Source organism: Pocillopora damicornis, chromosome 2 (assembly GCF_964200805.1).
Source record: "Pocillopora damicornis chromosome 2, jaPocDami1.2, whole genome shotgun sequence".
Lineage (NCBI taxonomy): Eukaryota > Metazoa > Cnidaria > Anthozoa > Scleractinia > Pocilloporidae > Pocillopora > Pocillopora damicornis.
This window is the reverse complement of record NC_142671.1, coordinates 29,642,715-29,659,892: the sequence shown is the minus strand read 5'-3', so window position 1 is coordinate 29,659,892 and position 17,178 is coordinate 29,642,715. Positions and strand designations below refer to the sequence as shown.

At 35.3% G+C, this 17,178-nt stretch overlaps 1 protein-coding gene and 1 long non-coding RNA gene across 11 annotated transcripts; both read right to left on the bottom strand.

The window, feature by feature from the left end:
- Positions 1 to 1,732: 1,732 nt before the first annotated feature.
- Positions 1,733 to 16,782, bottom strand: LOC149050753 (uncharacterized). 10 transcript variants are annotated; one of them, XM_089198323.1, is made up of 11 exons: positions 16,343 to 16,782; positions 15,759 to 15,973; positions 9,602 to 9,668; positions 8,869 to 8,920; positions 7,960 to 8,072; positions 7,076 to 7,162; positions 5,745 to 6,173; positions 4,995 to 5,207; positions 4,288 to 4,349; positions 2,624 to 2,710; positions 1,733 to 2,383 (listed from the first exon to the last, which is right to left on the bottom strand). In XM_089198323.1, the coding sequence occupies exons 8-11, from the start codon at positions 5,174 to 5,176 to the stop codon at positions 2,364 to 2,366; spliced, it is 351 nt and encodes a 116-aa protein (XP_089054449.1). In that variant the 5' UTR covers positions 5,177 to 5,207; positions 5,745 to 6,173; positions 7,076 to 7,162; positions 7,960 to 8,072; positions 8,869 to 8,920; positions 9,602 to 9,668; positions 15,759 to 15,973; positions 16,343 to 16,782; the 3' UTR covers positions 1,733 to 2,363. The 10 variants fall into 10 exon arrangements, 9 of the variants coding, with proteins under 9 accessions (XP_089054449.1, XP_089054448.1, XP_089054450.1 ...); XM_089198322.1 differs by having other exon boundaries at positions 5,745 to 6,169; XM_089198324.1 differs by lacking the exon at positions 8,869 to 8,920 and having other exon boundaries at positions 5,745 to 6,335.
- LOC149050754 (uncharacterized) lies at positions 11,030 to 14,592 on the bottom strand. Its single transcript, XR_016183357.1, has 2 exons — positions 12,059 to 14,592; positions 11,030 to 11,658 (listed from the first exon to the last, which is right to left on the bottom strand). It is a non-coding gene; the product is annotated as an uncharacterized LOC149050754 (long non-coding RNA).
- Positions 16,783 to 17,178: the final 396 nt, after the last annotated feature.

The following is a 17,178-nucleotide window of genomic DNA, read 5'->3' as shown; positions in this document are numbered from 1 at the left end:
GGATTTAAAATAGTACGCCGCTCGATGGCTTGGCCTCTTTAAACCTTCTTTGGCTGCATTTCCAAACTTTCTTACGTAATCTAACACCGTGAAAAGTTTATATTTGTGATGCATAACTGAGTGAATATCCTCCACGTCTAGTGTCATGCAACTCAAGGGGTTAAGAGCCTCACATCGGTATAATTCCGAGACTTTCTGGAGTTTCTCTTTTTGTTACGCCGTTAAGCACTTCAATTGACGCAACAGTTTTAGATGCTACCTTAACCTTTGGGCCGTTAAGGATTTTTGGTAAGTTGGCAACTTCGCTTTTGATAGAATTCTAATTCCTGCGCAATTAGTGAAGTGTCGCTGACCAGTCCGATCAATTTCATCATAAATTCTCGTCAACGGACATTCCCGTTCTTGGTTCGTTCAAGTGATTATTTCAGTCCCGTATCTCGCCCCTTAAAATCGCCGATTCCAGTGTCCCGCCGGCATAACATCATTCCCGCATCTCGCCCCATTCTTACACTAAATTCTCGGATCCCGGATGTTCAAATGCAAGCAATATAGATTTCGGTGTTTTCTTTCCTTCATAAATTTAGACCAATAAATTTAAGGTATTCGATTAAAACATGATCTCTATCGGTGAAACGTCATCTCTGAACAGCTCATACGGCTGGAATTTGATAATCGCCGTTCACTGAGGTCACTGCAGTAGCCAGAATTATAATCGATAGGGGTAAATCATCGTAATCGTTCGTGGAGATCGGCTTTAATTTGATCTTATGACGCAATATCAACGGAGCGGTAAGCATTCTAGCCAGTCGCAACCTTCGTGTTTGAAATAAAGACCGTAACTGTTGAGTAGCCACTGACGAAAATTGACCAGTTTCATTCTTCTGTTTTTATATATCTTTCGCACTGCGAGACTGATCCAATCACTGCGACAGGAAAAAAATGTACATGTGGTCTGACAACTTTGGTTTATGAATCACTGCTCTAAAGTTTGTCATAAGGGGATTTTATGAGCAACTAACTGAATTTTACAAACCGTAACCTTTTGAGCCTCCAAATAGTTACATTGTTGTTGTCATTGTGACCGACTTTAGTTTCGTGCCACGAAAATTGCGCCAAAACTCTAATTACTTCTACTATACAAGCACTTTTTGTTTGTCTTGACGACAAAGTTTACGACCAAGTTTATATTACAGGGTAAGTACCAGGGACCTTAACGCGAACCACGACGCCAATGGCAACAAGGACAAGGCAAAACAAAATATCATAACAGTTGGCAAAATAATAGCTGATCAGCAGGTACCTACTAAACCTTTGTAAATTACTTAGCTGCCCTGTAAAAAACAAAATGAAATCACCAAAATTTGCGTGATCAGTGAACGGAACCTTTAAAATAAGTTTCCATTCGGAACTTAAAGCGGCTCACATACGTTATGCTGAAGTTTCAGTGAAGCGTCGTAAGAAACCGTGAACACACCCAGCCATCCGCAAAATTTTAACATAAAATATAAATACATTTTTTAAGTGACGTCTTCCTCGGCGTTGCCTCAGTTCCTTACTGCTAAAGGTCCTTGGTGTTGATCTGGTATTTGCAAACTTCTGAAGTGCAAAGTCAGACCTGCCTCAGTATATTTCAAAATCAGTAATTTAACACTTGTACTTGACAGGTTTGTTTTAGATGACCTGTCACACTCTTAATTCCTCTGATCGCACTTTCTCTTATAAAGAACCAAAATTCTTATCACAAGAATAATTTTATTGCCAGTAACTTTGATAAGTTTACATGTAAATACTGATTAAAAAATTCAATAAAGGTTTTTTTATCACAAGTGTATATTTCTCATGTGACCTCTAACGTAGAAGTCAGTTGCATCTATTTGGGATTGAGCTCTGAAAGGAAGAGATGTGCTTCTTTACTCATTATGCTGTAGAGTCTAAAAGTTAATAACTATGGAGAGGAAGAAATGAAATACGTCAATTTCATTATTGCCAAAAAGCTCTTGGGTAAGTAATTAGAAATTAAAAATTACTCAAACTGTAAATACCCGACTGTTGCAATGTTGATTTCCTCACTATTTTGTTTACAAAACATTTCATTACAATTCTCTATGTTACCACTAGTTCCAACATGAGATTTTCTGTTTGGTATTGTTACATGCAATGTTAGTAGTAAAATTGATAATCATTGACTACTTTACATATTAAGACTCTTTTTTAGAGCAAGCAAATAACAGTGGACATTTACTTTGGAAAATTCTGCTTATAAAAGCTTTCATGACTGCTTGTCCCTAATTCCAAACGCTTTTCTTTCATTTGTAAGAACTTCCATGACCTTCTTCTCCATGTCCTCCAAGGAAATGGTGACTTTATCCAGTGATGAAAAATCCTGTTTTGAAGCAATAACATTAACAGCGTTGATGTGAATCAAAATTATTCTCCTTACGGTCTGTCATACAGGTCTTGTGATGTTAGTTCGGAGAATTTGGTATTGAATCAACTTTTAATCTCCTAACTGATATTTTTCCTTATTTTCATCACTTGTCTGCTTGATGACTGTATTGATATTGTAAGGAAAAATTCTGTCTTGGTCACCAACAGGAGTGGAAGAGTTAATAAAATATCATACCTTCATAATCATTGTTCCTTGATGATAGAAAAGCTGTATCAAATTTCCTTTTTCTTACAATGCCAGACCTCTTTGATTTGGGAGTAACTGCAACAATATTATGAAGAAATTTTTAAGACAATGTCTCCCTTGTAAAGCTACATGAATCACATTATTATTTGGCCACTATATTTTTTGTTTGACAAGGTGTGTAAGTATTTACCAGACTGAAAAGAGCTATATTGCATGCCACAATAAAATGAATACATGTAGGAAATGCGCTGAATTGAAGTCAAATCTAAATAAGTGTAACTGAAGGAACATTTTAAGAAATCCTCAATTGACCTTACAATTTTCCTAAAGGGACCAAATTGTGTATGGCTCCCAACAACATTTTCAATATGCACACAGCTTCATTGCTCAATTATATTAATTTTGATTTTGTTTTGTGTTTGCTACAAAAAGTTGTATGTCCAGGGAGAAACTGAAAACCAGAGCCAACATGTTTTACAAAATGAGCCACCAATCATTAAAAAGAACTTGATTTAGTGGTTTAATTTGCTTCCAGTTAAATCCATTGCCTAGTAACGGTAAAAAATGAATTAAGCACATACCAATTGGCTGGGTAATTTAAAAAGTAATCCACTGTTTTTTTTCCCTCTCTTTTGTTTTGTTTTGTCTTTTTTTTTGGAAATGTGTTCTTTTCAAAGAGGGATTAAGGCTTAATACACCACTTAAAATTCACTGTCACTCTGAATATACTCTGAAAAATAATGTAAGGCATTTTACAATGAAAAAGCAAACATGACTCAACCAAACTCTACATAATAGATACATGTACCTGCAAATTGTCATGGTTGTGTTATCAGGTGATCACACTCCAGTGTCAAGCGTTTGAACACAAGCTCATCAATGTACTGCTCTTGCATCAAGTATCTGACAGAATCCAAGAGAAACTAGTAAATTTATAGTCACACATATAACAGCACTGTAACAACTGTCAATCAAAACTAAAAAAAATTGCACACTACAATCAGGAGTAAAAAAGAATTAACAAAAAGATCCAATCATTGTTGAGAACAGTTCAAACCAGTGAATCTTTGAGTTGTTAATTACTACATGTAGGAAACTTATAGCTGATTTACCCTTTCTTAAAAAGCTGCTACTTTTTGTTATTGCCTTCTGCAACAGTTTATATTTGCAAGCTATATCATAAGAAACATATTCAATAACACACTGTAAATCTTTGAACCAATACTTAGAAGGGGCAAAATATATATTAAGTTGTGTCTTCATGCACTTAACTTTGTATAGTTGTTTTTTCATTAGGCATGCAATACATCACACTTTTCTATCATTCACTACTGACTATTAACTCATGCAAGATGTCAGGAAAAAATGAGGAGATGGAAAATCACAGACCTGTAAAGCCACAATGACATAGGTTCATCATTACAGGTACAATAAAAAATAGGTTTTTGACCACTCTCTTTTTCTCAAAATTAGTTTTAACAACTACCTACACTTCTACAGAGCCTCTTCTTGTACCACTAGTCAAGGAGGTTGACTTTGTCTCAAAGAACTTATATAAATGGTCTTAACCCTTCATAAAGAATAAGAGGAGGTTACTTTGACCAGTTACCATGGTGATATAAGTAACTACTGGGAGAAAGGAACAGGTTTACCTGACAGGGGTCCAGAGGAAATAAATACAATGGGTGTGTGCTCACTGCATGCCTTTGATGATCTGTTGAAACAAAAAAGGCTATGATGACCAAGTATATTCACTGAAACAGCCATTGAGGCCATGACTGTCTAAGGAAGAAAGAATATTCTGCAGTTTTTGGGAAGCAAGCGAAATACATAGTGACAAATTGTGGTGGAGAGAGATGGAGCAAAATATTCAGAGAGAACTTATAGCTAAAAGCTTCAAAAAGCCAGTGAAAATTACCCTGAAATTTACATTCATTGTCACTTATTGTCCACAATCCACAAAATGAAATCTTTGCAATGCTAATTCATGCAGCTGCATGTAATCCATGCATCATTTTAAAGGAATCCTGTTCAGGTAATAACTTTTCAAAACAATTTGGTGTTATTAAGCACAAGTAAATTTTTCAAAGACAACATAATTGCAAGAGTGCATAAGGCAAATGCAATTTGTACATGTGTAGCACTTATTCACAATTTCAACAGCATACTATTTATAATCTGCACTTGTGTTACAACTTTGCACTTGTGCTGCATGAAAAATGCACTTGTTCTCAGCCAATAAAAATTGCATAATTTTTTCATGTATATTATCATGCATTTAATTGTCAAACTTTACTAATGACCACTCACATTGAAATCTTTAAGAATGGAAAGACTTACAAACAAAAGGGATACTTACTTGATAGTAACAATGAAATTGTTTTCTTCACAGTCTTCCAACACAATAAGAGCCATCCTCACAGAGGCGCATAACTGTGAAGCTAATGCAATGCTTGATTCCTTCTTAACAGTAAATCCTGATAGTCTCCACCTTCTTGATGATGATTGTTGTTGAATCTGAACTTTTTGCTGAGGACACATACAGGCATGCTCCCTTTCCACTTTCCTTTTCCTGTAATTACAGTAAGTTGGCCATATTAATACAGCTGTTACACTTGTAAAATTCACCAAACCTGACTACCTATTTAATAACTTACTATTATAATAATACTTACTATTGTCACTTACTATTTAAAAATAGTAAGTGACAAGGAAAAGCTCCTTGTTCACAGATAATTTTTGTTATTTTTTCATTAGCCACATTGAACAGCTAATGAACAAATTGTGTATTTCTAACAAGTTTGTCCACTACAATAATTGACCTCTCGAGGAAGGCATAATTTGTTTTATTATGATGTTGAATTTAGTAAGGAAGCTAGTTTCAATTTTGCTCAAGCATTGAGTGATTTACTTAATGCATGAACTGTCACTTGCAAATTTTGCATACAGCTGCATACCAGTGAATGAAAATTATATGAGTTAGAGATGGGGGTCACCAGTGAGTTGGTCAACAGGATAAAAAGTCAGCTCCAGGCTCTGGTAGTATGTACAGTCTTGCATCTTAGGAAAACTGTTTAGTTATGGTATCAGTAATTGACAAAAAGCATACCTTGGGGAGCAACTTCCGCATTCACATTCTTTTCTTAGCTAATCTCTTATCACTTTTATCAGCTTTTGTCTTTGTTCCAGCTTGATTGTTTTTGTCATTGTAATTAGCACTTGAGCCATCCAGCTTCTATTTGCCTCTTTTGTTTTGTGGAGGAAATATCTTGTGGCGTTTCCTCCATGGCCTGCTTCTTGCCCTCTTCTTTTGTAACCACTGAAGGTTGCCACTTATCCCTCTGCATATACCCACTAGACATAATGATGCTCTCTGTGCCAGCTGTCTTTCTATACACGAACATTACTTTTTCCATTTGTTACATGAAGATAATAGTGATATGGATGGTGTGGCAGCAGCTGTGTGTGGTCCACATCACCCCATGACATTTGCTTTGCTGGGATAGGCACACCACTCTTCTCCTCATGATTAGTCTTGCTGATGCATAGGTGATAAAGCGATCAAGAGTGGATTAATGTGATTATATGCATGTAGTTAGTTGTCATAGCAATGTAAATAATTATGACAAAATTAAAGCTACATGTAGACCCCAATTTGAGGCTGGAATTTTCCCATCTTTAGGGCTTGCTGTTGCAGCACCTGGTTAAAACTTGGAATTAGAGGGATTCTGCAATGCATCAGACCATCACATACATGTAAAACCACAAGCTTGAGTAATCTCAAAAGTTCTCCTCAAGTGCAGGATTGTGCTACTAACACTACATAATATTACCAGGGCAACCAAAACAGTCCCAACAGGGATGGAGCAGTGCTTCATTTAGGTTGCAGGATGAGTTGCTCAGTGTCCCATGTACAGTAAGTAAGTACTGTACATTATGTCAGCAGCCAACTTTTGGTTCACATTGAAGCTCTAGGTGTTAATATCAAATATACAATATCAAATATTATCAAATTTTTACAAAAAAAGGGCTCAACACATAAAGCAGACAAGTTGCCACAACCATGAGCCCACTTACTCTGACCTACAACTAGGCAACTAGGTTATAAGCAGGGAAAACTATAATTTTGAGAGAACACGTGGTATGCAATTTTCTAAGGCTTGCAAGTTATGAATGTATTGGCTCCTTTTGCAGCTTGTTCCATCAGATAGCACTTAACCCTTTAACTCCCAAGATCTAATTAGCAATTTCTCCTCACTGTCTGCCATACAGTTCTTGTGATGTTAGTTTGGAGAATTTGGTATTGAGTCAACTTATAATCACCTAACTGATATTTTTCTTCATTCTCATCACTTGTCCACTTGATATTGTATTGATATTGTAAGGAGAAATTCTGTCTTGGTCACTATTGGGAGTAAAAGGGTTAATCAAATATCATACCTTCACAATCATTGTTCCTTGATGATAGAAAATCTGCATCAAATTTCCTTTTTCTAACAATGCCAGGCCTCTTTGATTTAGGAGTAACTGCAACAACATGTTGAAGAAATTTTTAAGACAATGTCTCCCTTGTAAAGCTACATGAATGACATTATTATTTGGCAATTATATTTTTGTTTTGCAAGGTGTGCAAGTATTCACCAGACTGAAAAGGGCTATACTGCGTGTCACAATAAAATGAAAAGGAAATGAGCTGAATTGAAGTAAAATCTACCTAATTATAACTGAGAGAACATTTTAAGAAATCTTCAAGTGACCTTACAATTTTATTAAAGGGACCAATTATTGTGTATGGCTCCCAACAACATTTTCAATATGCACACAGCTAATTAATAATAATTAATATAACTGAGTAATGAAGCTGTGTGCATATTGAAAATGTTGTTGAGAGCCATAAAATTAAAATTATTTTAATTTTGTTTTGTGTTTGCTTCAAAAAAGTTGTATGTCCAGGAAGAAACTGAGAACCAGAACCAAGATGTTTCACAAAATGAGCTACCAATTATTAAAAAGAATTTGGTTTGGTGGTTTGATTTGCTTGCAGTTAATTCCATTGCTTAGTACCAGTAGTAATAGTACAAAATGAATGAATTTTTGACCCAAAGCACATACCAATTGGCTGGGTTATTTAAAAAAGAAATCCACTGTTAAATTGACAACTGTCCTGGTTTTTTTCCCTCTCTTTTGTTTTGTCTTTTTTTGAGGGATTAAGGCATAACACACCACTCAAAATTCACTGTCACTCTGAATATACTCTAAAAACAATGTAAGGCATTTTAAAGCAAGCATGACTTAATCAAACTCTACATGATAGATACATGTACCTGTTTATTGTCCTGGTTGTATAATCAGGCAATTTACTGCACTTCCCAGATCACACTCCAGTGTCAAGTATCTGAACACAAGCTCATCAATGTACTGCTCTTGCATCAAGTATCTGACAGAATCCAGGAAAAACTTGTAAATTTATAGTCATAACAGCACTGCAACAACTGTCAATCAATACTAAAAAAAATTGCACACTACAATCAAGAGCGAAAAAGATTTAATAAAAAGATCAAATCATTGTTGAGAACAGTTCAAACCAGTCAATCTTTGAATTGTTAATTACTAACATTAGTACATCAGAGTGATTGGAATTGCTCCGATGAAGGGCTAATGCTGGAAACGTCAGCTTTTTTACCCTTTACGCTGGCTAATTTACGTTTTCAACTCAGCTGTTAACACTAAATTACCTACTATACTCTCCCACCAACACAGCACCACAGTTTCTTTGGAAACTTACCCCCTTTATTCATTACTGCAGCTGAGTTATCCTATATAAAAAAGCTATTACATACTAAAACTGTACTTTTTGTTATTGCCTTCTGCAACAGTATATATTTGCAAGCTGTATCATAAGAAACATATTCAAAAACACACTGCAAATTAATCTTTGAACCAATATTTAGAAGGGGCAAAATTATATAAGTTGTGCCTACATGTACATGTACATGTACATGCCCTTGACTCTGTATGGTTGTTATTTTTGGTAGGCATGCAATACACCACACTTTTCTACCATTAAATTTATTACTGTATTAACCCATGCAAGACGTTAGGAAAAAATGAGGAGAGATGGAAAATCACTGGCCTGTAAAGCTTCAATGACATAGGTTCGTCATTACAGGTACAATAAACAATAAATTTTCAACCACTCTCTTTTTCTCAAAATTAGTTTTAACAATTCCTACATTTCTGCAGAGTCCCTTCTTTTGCTACTGATCAAGGAGGTCAGCTCTGTCTCTTTGTAAAGAAAAATGAATTTTGGAAAGGGAAATAATGGTGCACATTGTCATGGAAGCTCAATGAACGATCACAAACTTGCAAGTTATGCCGCCAACAAGGTCGCTAACATATGCTAGGATTGCTGCGGAATTAGATTGCATGCCTGGTTTGCTAGTGTGCAAACTTATCACCTAGAACCTTTCAATAAAACACCTTCATGTCAACAATGTTTGATACAACGCTAAAACAAACATGACTTTGCGGACAAAGCCATGTCACTCACTGAATCTTAACGAATCCAAGAGCGTGCCATTCTATTCAAAAGCTGATCGGTTTTGCACCTTATTTCACCTTTAAATTGCAAAATTTGATTCTAGGAAGCTACAATTGAAAGAATGTAATTATCCTGCACCACTACAGCCTACAAGTGCTCTGTTTTGTGAATTGCTAGAGGTAAAGTTTACTCCAGTCATGTAAACTTTACCCGGTGCAAAACAAAGTGCTCTGATTGGTCCATTCAAGTAATAATTATTTACCCTTATCTGGTCAACATTTTCCGTGCATATTGTTTTTGGTAAGGGCACAATGTTTCCAACACGTGTTATAACTGGTTTTAACCCTTAATAAGGAATAAGAGAGGATTACTTTGGCCAGTTACCATGGTGATATAAGTAACCAGGGAGAAAGGAACAGCTTTACCTGACAGGGGTCCAGAAGAAATAAATACAATGGGTGTGTGCTTGTTGTATCATCATCCTTTGGTGATCTGTTGAAACAAAATAGGTTATGATGACCAAGTATATTCATTGAAACAGCCACTGAGGCCATGACTGTCCAGGAGAGAAAGAATCTTCCACAGATTTTGGGAAACAAACACCGCAAAATACATAGTGACAAATTTTGGTAGAAAGAAATGGAGCAAAATGTTCAAAGAGAATTTACCGTAGTTTCTTGGCTCTAAGGCACATGGTTTTTACAAGAAAATTCTTTCCTCGGTTGGAAAGTTAATGCTGAAATTGAGGTGCATCCTATAGCCAAGTATTTTTGTGCAACAAAATCTTGAAATCACAATTTTAGCAGAACTTACACTGTAGTTAAAAAGACAAGAAAAGGACACTAACTGTTGAGAGAAAAAGGAGAAAAAGCAGAGCTTTTTGGTCTGAGGTGTAGCGAAGATTACATCGAATTCAAACTTTTATTCCTATGACTTAAAAATGAATACTGCTTTTAGAACACTTACATCAACTTCTATAGAAAAGCAAACAAAAGGGGAAGTTACTGAAAGCAAAATGTTCAGAGAGAATTTATAGTTAAAAGCTTCAAAAAGCCAGTGAAAATTACCCTTAAGTTTATTATTATTGTCACTTATTGTCTACAATCCGCAATGTGAAATCTTCGCAATGCTAACTCATGCAGTTGCACGTAATCCATACAACATTTTAAAGGAATCCTGTTCATGTAATAACTCCTCAAAACAATTTGGTAATACCCAGGTGGAAATCTTATTAAGATCTTACTAAGATTCTTGTAAGTTTCTTACTAAGATTCTTATTAAGATTCTTAATTAAGAATCTTGTAAGACCTTACAAGATCTTGTAAGATCTTGTCACAAGATTCTTACAAGAATCTTGTAAGATCTTACAAGATCTTGTAAGAATCTTGTGACAAGATCTTACCTGATCTTGTAAGATCTTACAAGATTCTTGTAAGAATCTTGTGACAAGATCTTACCTGATCTTGTAAGATCTTACAAGATTCTTGTAAGAATCTTGTGACAAGATCTTACCAGATTCTATAAGATTCTTAACTAAGAATCTTGATAAGTATCTTAGTAAGAAACTTACAAGAATCTTACAAGATCTGGTAGGATTCCTGTGACAAGAATCTTAATTAAGTACCTTCACAAGTTTTCAAAAGAACTTGTTAAGATTCTCAACAATGTCTTAATGATCTCTAAAACAACTTACAAGAACTTGCGAGATTTTCAAACAACTTACAAGAATTTTTGCAGAATCTGTAAAAATTCTTAAGTATCATATTTTTTTCAGACCATAGTAGGTAACTGATGGTTTATGCAATATTCAGTAACTGGATGATTGAGGAATGGAGATCACAACTAAGAAAGAATTTCTTCATCCAACATTAAGCAAAATTTATTGCAAATTCTCAACACTGTGAAATTAATTACTAAAAAATATCTTGATAAGAAACGTTAACTGGTAAACATGCACGATTTAAATGACAACTGTACAAGAAGAGTTCTTGTTCTTCCCTTTGGTGTGTTTTAAAAATTTAAAAAAAACAATTGTTTTAATTGTTGGAGTCATTTGACAGTTTGATTTGAACTACCATAGTTATCCTTACACAAATAAGCCATAATAACTAAAGGCATGTCCCAGTTTTAAATTGTTCTTCGTTTGATTCAGACTGCAATGGTTTTTCTTCTTTTAGAATAATTTAAGCATGAAAACAAAAAAAAACAAAATTTTGTATTGCAGCAAACGTGTTCAAAGAATTAAAGCTCACAACACTCATCTCAGTTGACATTTTAGTCAATTTGACAGCTACTTGACAAGCAAATTTGCAAATATTTCAATTTTGTACAAATATCAACCAAGCTTTAGTTCATTCAACATTGCCCTCTACATTGTGAACTTTTCTCTTGGAATCCAAGCAATTTTTTTTATTCAAGTAGAGCCTTATTTGAGACCACCTCTTATTCATTTGGGCATCACCAAATTTCTGATTTATGGCTCCTGTGGGAAGAAAAAAAGAAAAAAAGAAAATAGTAATTTGTATACAGGTACAAAATATACTAAAACCTTGAGAGCATATTTTTTAAAATCCCTGCCAGAGAGGAGTAATAGGAGCTTGGTTTCATTGTGAGGAGTACTTAGTAAGGTAGAGGGGAGGAGCTTCTCAATGGTTCTCCTTGATCACCATCATGCCTCATCTGTACGCAAAGGAAAGGAGGTAGTGACTATCTTTAACAAGAATTTATCATCTTTAAGAGCAAAATTTTTATGCACAGGTTCCCAGTTATGAATCTTGGCAATTTGCACTGCCCAACTCCAATCCCACAAACTTTGTTTAGGCTTTGCACTGCTGAAACAGCTATTCCAAATTCCCACAAAAAGTTGATAAATGAAAAATTACCTTTTTACAATCAGGAGTTGCCATCCTTCTATCCCATTCTGTGCTTGTAGCATTAAGATGGGACTCAAAGTCTACTTTATTCAGGATAAAATCATTTTTACAGGTGATCCTATTTCTCCAGTTCTCCTGTGAATATGAATTGAAAAAATGTTTACATTTGTTGAGCAATCCCTCCACTGAATTAAGTTTCATTAACCTTTAGAACAAAGAAAATTGTGAGAAAGGGAAGCAAGGAATCATGACTCAGCATTAAATGAAAACCAGAAAAAAATACACACACATTCACAAAACAAAACAAATAAAAACTAAACAGAACCAAACAAAATACAAAAAATGTTGCATGGAATTAATACAGGTATAGAATGTGTTAGAGTAAAAATTAACAGGATAACAGTGCCAAAATTCTTCCTTAAGCCATCTAAGTCAATGAAGTCTTGAAGGAGGGGGGGGAAATGAACTATCATGCACCAACATTGAATATTTAGAGTTCTTACATCATCAGAAGAACTTCCCATTTTTTGGTAATTTTTGTTTGCTTTGGGAAGATTCCCATCACTGTGGACATGGTCGTGATAATCAAACCCAGTTTGGCTTTCATCATCATCATCATCATCAGTGGAAACTTTTAAGTAGAACGTGGCAATTTATAATTCATTATTTGGGAATAAAGTAATTCCATAATCGATTTCGCGTTGTTATTGCACCCTTCTAGCTTAACTTCTAGTGGTTATTAGTAAAGCCGAAGACAAATTAATTGTTTATTGTGAACCATTTCCATGCGAGACGACTGGAAGCTACGATGATTCTGCCTACAACACTTAAATCCGGAACAATCTCTCTTTTAAAACTGACTTGAGAGAATTGCTACAAGTGCAGTAAGGTTAGCAGCCGCCGTTACGGGGTTTTGATGATGATAGCGTTACATCTCGTGTCAGTTTCCACTCAATTCTAAACAAAAACGCTTCCTGACGAAATCGAACCCTGACGAGATTTTATGATTTGCCTTATATAAAAATACCGTGGCCTTGCAATTACATAAACTTATCGTCACTTTTTTCGTCCATGCTAAAAGAATCTAAAAAGTGCGAGAAATAAGTCTATCGCATCACCTTCCAGCAGATGTGTAATGTTGATAACGTGAACTTAATGAATAAAAGTCAGTAGCACTTACCTTCGGGATGATTTGCCTTCATTTGCTTCAGTTGCAGTCGTGCACTAGTTGCTTTTTTGGAAATCTTCTCAAGATACTTAAACTACCAAGACCAATGTGTTCCTTGAGTTATGAAGCGAGTGTCGTGCACAATCATACGTGTGCTTTCTATGTGCTTAGATGTGTAAACTATTCACCTGAGGCCACTTCACGTGACAGAATAAAACAAGGATATCGCAACCTTGAATGTGTAATCGTAGTGTTCTTTCACAAGAAAAGCAAAACGCGATTTATCTTCTCTGCTGTGCTGTAAACTCATGTTACTTACCGACTGCGTCATTTTCTGTATTTTAAGCGACAGTAACATTAGTGATTTTGCAAAGAACTTGGCTTGTAAAATCCTAATTCTCGAGATCATTATTCTTCGCCAGGGCTTTAGACACAATTAAATTTCGCAACGAGGTAGATAACACTCAACCAAAGTAAAATTTCTGTAGAACTTTGCCGAAACGAAATGGCGCGTGAACGGTTGACAACAACGGTCGAGTGAACAATTTGTAATTTTGCGCCGGCCGTAGCGGGAGACTGGGGAGAGCCTTAGTGAAAGTACAAAATGTCACGCAACTCTCGCAAGTATTTTGTAAGTAACTACCTATAAACTTTTTAAAAATACTTTTAATTTCTGCCATCTGACCGGTCTGCAAATTTTCGATGTTTATTTGTTAGTTATATTGTAAAGAATTTGGTCGGTAAAATCCTAATTCTCAAAATCATTCTTCTTCTTTAGGGCTGTAAGGCACAGTTAAATTTCTCAACCAGGCAGATAACACTCGACCAAAGTAGAATTTCTGTCGAACTTTGTTCGAAACGATATGATGCAAAAACGGTTAACAACAACGATCAAGTGTACAATTTGCAATTCTGCGTATGCGCTGTGGCGTGGAATGCCTTGGTGAAAGTACAAATTTCGTGCAACTTTCTTGAAAAATATTTTTACAAGTAGCTAGCTATAAATTTTTTTTAAATACATCTTTTCATTCTGCCATCTGTCTGCATACTGCCATATTTTTTTTTCTGAACCATATCAGCGAAAGTCTCTTGCTTGTGGAATGTGGTGACATTATCTATGGGTGTCTTTATGTTCAAGGCAAAGATGGGAAGGTTTAATCCCTTTCTAGACACTCCCTATGAACATGATTAGTGATTATTTAAACTAGCTGTTCAGTATATTTCATAATCAATCATCAAATGCAATCTGAAAAGTCTGTCCAAATTTAATCTGTTGATACCATAATTCCAGTGGAACAATTACCTCGTTAGAAAGCAGCTGCATGTGTATTGTGTTCTCGGGTCTGAAATTTGCACACCATACCATGGAAGCTTACTTGACATTATTTGATCCCCTTTTGGACATGGGATTTTTCACATCATGTGTGAGAGGTTTCAAGCCTTATGCATCCCCATGCTCTCTTATGAACAGAACAGGATAAGCATTTCAAGTTACTCAAGAATGTACTGGAATGAACTTGATAAAATCTTGTCAAGAACATTTAAATTCCTACTGATCTTAAAATTTTGATTCTTACAAAACTCTTAGATGAACTTTAGATGAAATCCTGTCTAGAATCTTTATGATGTTACATTTACAAATCTTACTTAATTATTAAGATTCTTAACAAACTTACCAAGATCTTGTCAAGAAGCTTGTAAGATCTTCCTTTTCTTAAAGATTAGGATTCTTACAACTGAGATTCTTAAGTGAACTTTATATGATGTTGTTAAGAACTTTCAAGATCTTAATGCCCATGTGTTGTAAAATTTTTTTTAGGATTCTTAAAAGATTCTTAAATAAACTTAATAAGATCTTGTTGAGAACCTTTCAAGATCTTAACCCCCATTTCTTGTAAAATTTTGTGAGGATTCTTACAAGATTCTTAAATAAACTTAATAAGATCTTGTTAAGAACCTTCCAAGATCTTAATCCCCATGTGTTGTTAAATTTTGTCAAGATTCTTACAAGATTCTTGTATAAACTTAATAAGATCTTTTAAGATCTTACAATGCTCAAACCTGGTTAAGATTTGTTCAAGAAATTTGGCAAGATCTTATTAAGATTATTAATTCTTAATAAGATCTTAGTAAGATCTTCATCTTAATTGCCATCTTATAAGATTCTTACAAGATCTTCCAAGATCTTACAAGATCTTCCAAGATCTTAATAAGATTTCCACCTGGGTAGTTAGCACAAGTAAATTTTTCAATGATAACATAATTGCAAGAGAGCATAAGGCAAGTGCAATTTGTACACATGTAGTCTTTGAAAAATTTACAAGCTCTTATTCACAATTTTAACAGCATACTATTTATAATCTGCACTTGTGTTTCTGATCAACTTTGCACTTGTACTGCATGAAAAATGCACTTGTTTTTAGCCTATCAGAAGTGCATAATTTTTTGTGTTTGTTATCATGCATTTAATTGAACTTTATTTGACCACTCACAATGAAGTATTTAAGAGTGGAAAGACTTACAAACAAAGGGGATACTTACTTGATAGTCTCAATGGAATTGTTTTCTTCACAGTCTTCCAACACAATAAGAGCCATCCTCATGGAGGCACATAACTGTGAAGCTGATGCAATGCTTGATTCCTAATGTTAACAGTAAATCCTAATGGTCTCCAGCTTCTTGATGATGATTGTTGTTGAATCTGAACTTTTTGCTGAGGACACATACAGGCATGCTCCCTTTCCACTTTCCTTTTCCTGTAATTAAAGTTGGCCATATTAATGCAACACTTTTAAAATCAAATTCCCCAAACCTGATTGCGTATTAAATAGTCAGTTACAAGGAAACGCTCCTTACTCACAATCACTTTTCGTTTTTTTCACGATGGCCATATTGAACTAACAGCTAACAAGCAAATGGTGTTTTCTTACGAGTTTGTCCACGACGATAATCGACCTCTCGAGGAAGGCATGGTTTGTTTACCCACGAAGAGCTTTCAAACATCTACCATAAACCCACAGCAAAACACATGCCCTGTTTAGCACGAGCGAGATTTTGAAAGTAAGACTACTGAAACTTTTAAAGGATCGTATCGCCCGATGAAATGATAACACATACAGACTCACCTCAGCTCTCTTTGCAGTTGTAACAGAATCCTCACTTTTACTTTCGACCATTGTTTAATTGAAGCGGCAGATTGTGATATGATGTTGGACTTCATCCTCTGAAGGCACTGAAGTTCATAACCTTTTTTGCCTTTTTGCTTTGCACTAAAATACAGCCTGTTGAAAAACTCTCGCTCTTCTTGCCAGCGCCAGCGCTCGCGACAATCATCCACGTGTTCTTTCTTGCATGATCTAATAGATATTTCACCCAGTTCTCAACTAATCGTACCATTTTGGCACGCAGTCGAGCCAATATATACCCCTGGCGATAACAAACGAGCCTGATTTGCTGCCGAAGCGTACCAGGAAGGTACGTCTAGTTATTCACTCTTTCTAAATTCAGTAAAATCTCAAGAGATGTTATTTTGAAGTTAAGGCGATTAAATATGTCAGGCATCTATGCAGTGGCCGTGAGAAGAATAGTACGAGTCAACAAACGGCGCGAAAAGATGACGAGAGTTACAATACACAGCAAACAAAGGGATAAATTAAGGTTGAAAAACAAGACTATCACCTTTTATGCCGATAAGAACTGTTTTACAAACCTCATCACGTGGAAACGAACACACAGAAAGTTAAAAAATGCTAATCACTTTGAGATTTCAAATCAGTTCGTCTCAGTAGTTTTAAAAATTTTCAGTTTCAGGAATCAGAGTTGAAGAAAAATACTAGCAGCACTGGAACTCAAGGAATTCTGCGGACTGCGATCTGGTCTTGTTTAACACTTCTGTCGGAGTGATTTCCAAATTTTTTTTATTCCCAGCAAACTCGTCCCGTTGATTGTTGTTCAGTGTAGA